The sequence below is a fragment of the Sinocyclocheilus grahami genome, unplaced genomic scaffold (genome assembly GCF_001515645.1).
Source record: "Sinocyclocheilus grahami isolate Dianchi unplaced genomic scaffold, SAMN03320097.WGS_v1.1 scaffold38668.1, whole genome shotgun sequence".
Classification (NCBI taxonomy): domain Eukaryota; kingdom Metazoa; phylum Chordata; class Actinopteri; order Cypriniformes; family Cyprinidae; genus Sinocyclocheilus; species Sinocyclocheilus grahami.
In genome coordinates, this window is record NW_015523292.1 from 1 (window position 1) to 1,323 (window position 1,323).

Genomic DNA, 1,323 nt, shown 5'->3' on the forward strand with positions numbered 1-1,323 from the left:
AACATCTTCACGCCACCTATAGTTTTTATTAGTAGCGTTTTTGGCCTTTACTTGCTCTCTACATACAGGTGCACTTTGGCCGCTGGTTAATTGAGGGTAGCCCATACGTCATCCTCTTTGATATTGGGGCAGCTGCCTGGAACCTGGACCGCTGGAAGGGGGATCTGTGGAACGCGTGCAGTATCGGGCTGCCCTATCATGACAGAGAGGCCAACAACTCGCTCATCTTTGGTTCTCTTGTGGCCTGGTTCTTCAAGGAGGTGAAGAAATCCCTTTAGTAAACTTCACACTAAAACCATTTGATTTTGCTTATTGTTGTAATTTCACCTGTACTTTTCTAGTCTATCATAGCTATAATATGAATTGATTTAGTGTATGTTAACTTTGTGGGATGAAACTTTGAAGGTTTGATGGAGTAATGTGCTGATGATGTTAAACCCGTCTGTCTCCCTCTGCAGTTAACAGACCAACTACAGGACAAGCCCAATGTAATTGCTCATTTCCATGAGTGGCAGGCTGGGACAGGACTTCTACTAAGCCACTCCCGAAAGATTCCCTTGGCAACCATTTTTACCATGGCAATGCAGACTTCTACAACAACCTGGACAAGGTGAGGATTGTTTTGACACTGTACACCAGTGATTCTCAACCGGTTTGATTAGAAGCTGTCCAACACAATATTCAAAGACACCTTACATATTATAACTACTTCTTTTATATGTCTGGGATATACAGGACCGGTAAGTCCTACATTTAATACATTTTATTTATTAAATAAAAAATAAAAAAATGGATACGATATTTGTCATCAACCACCAGTGTGCTTATTTTTAGTGATTTTATTCATGCTTGTATTGGTTATGTAGTTTGAATTATATGTCAGTATTGATAAGATCATGAAAATGGCCCCGAATTTAATGATCTTGCCTGGGGCCCCACAAACCCACGGGCCATCCCTGGGGATATATAGGTGTTGATATAGGTGAATTAATTTAGCCACATTCCAGAAGTTTCAAGAACTGTATGCTCTTCAAAAAAAAGAATAGATATAGGGGTAAATATGATTTCACTTTTCATTTCTCGATTTATTTCATGATTTTATTAGATTTTTCTTAGCATTTAAAAATGTAAAAATATTGAAAAAATATTTATATTAATTATATATTAAATTATTCTATAATATTAATTATTTGATTCATTATAGTATAATATAAGCCATCCAGCACCTCCTGGCTTACACGGGCATTATCTTAAAACATTTTTTTTTTATTAAAATTGATTTTTTTTTTAATTAAAATTGATTTTTTTTTGGGGGGGGGGGGG

The 1,323-nt window shown here is 36.4% G+C and overlaps 1 protein-coding gene across 1 annotated transcript; it reads left to right on the forward strand.

Moving 5' to 3' along the window:
* Positions 1-68: 68 nt before the first annotated feature.
* LOC107580651 (glycogen [starch] synthase, liver-like) lies at positions 69-610 on the forward strand (the record flags this gene model as incomplete). Its single annotated transcript, XM_016266323.1, has 2 exons — positions 69-260; positions 459-610. Coding segments are annotated over 2 exons (344 nt in total), but the record flags the coding sequence as incomplete, so codon positions are not given.
* Positions 611-1,323: the final 713 nt, after the last annotated feature.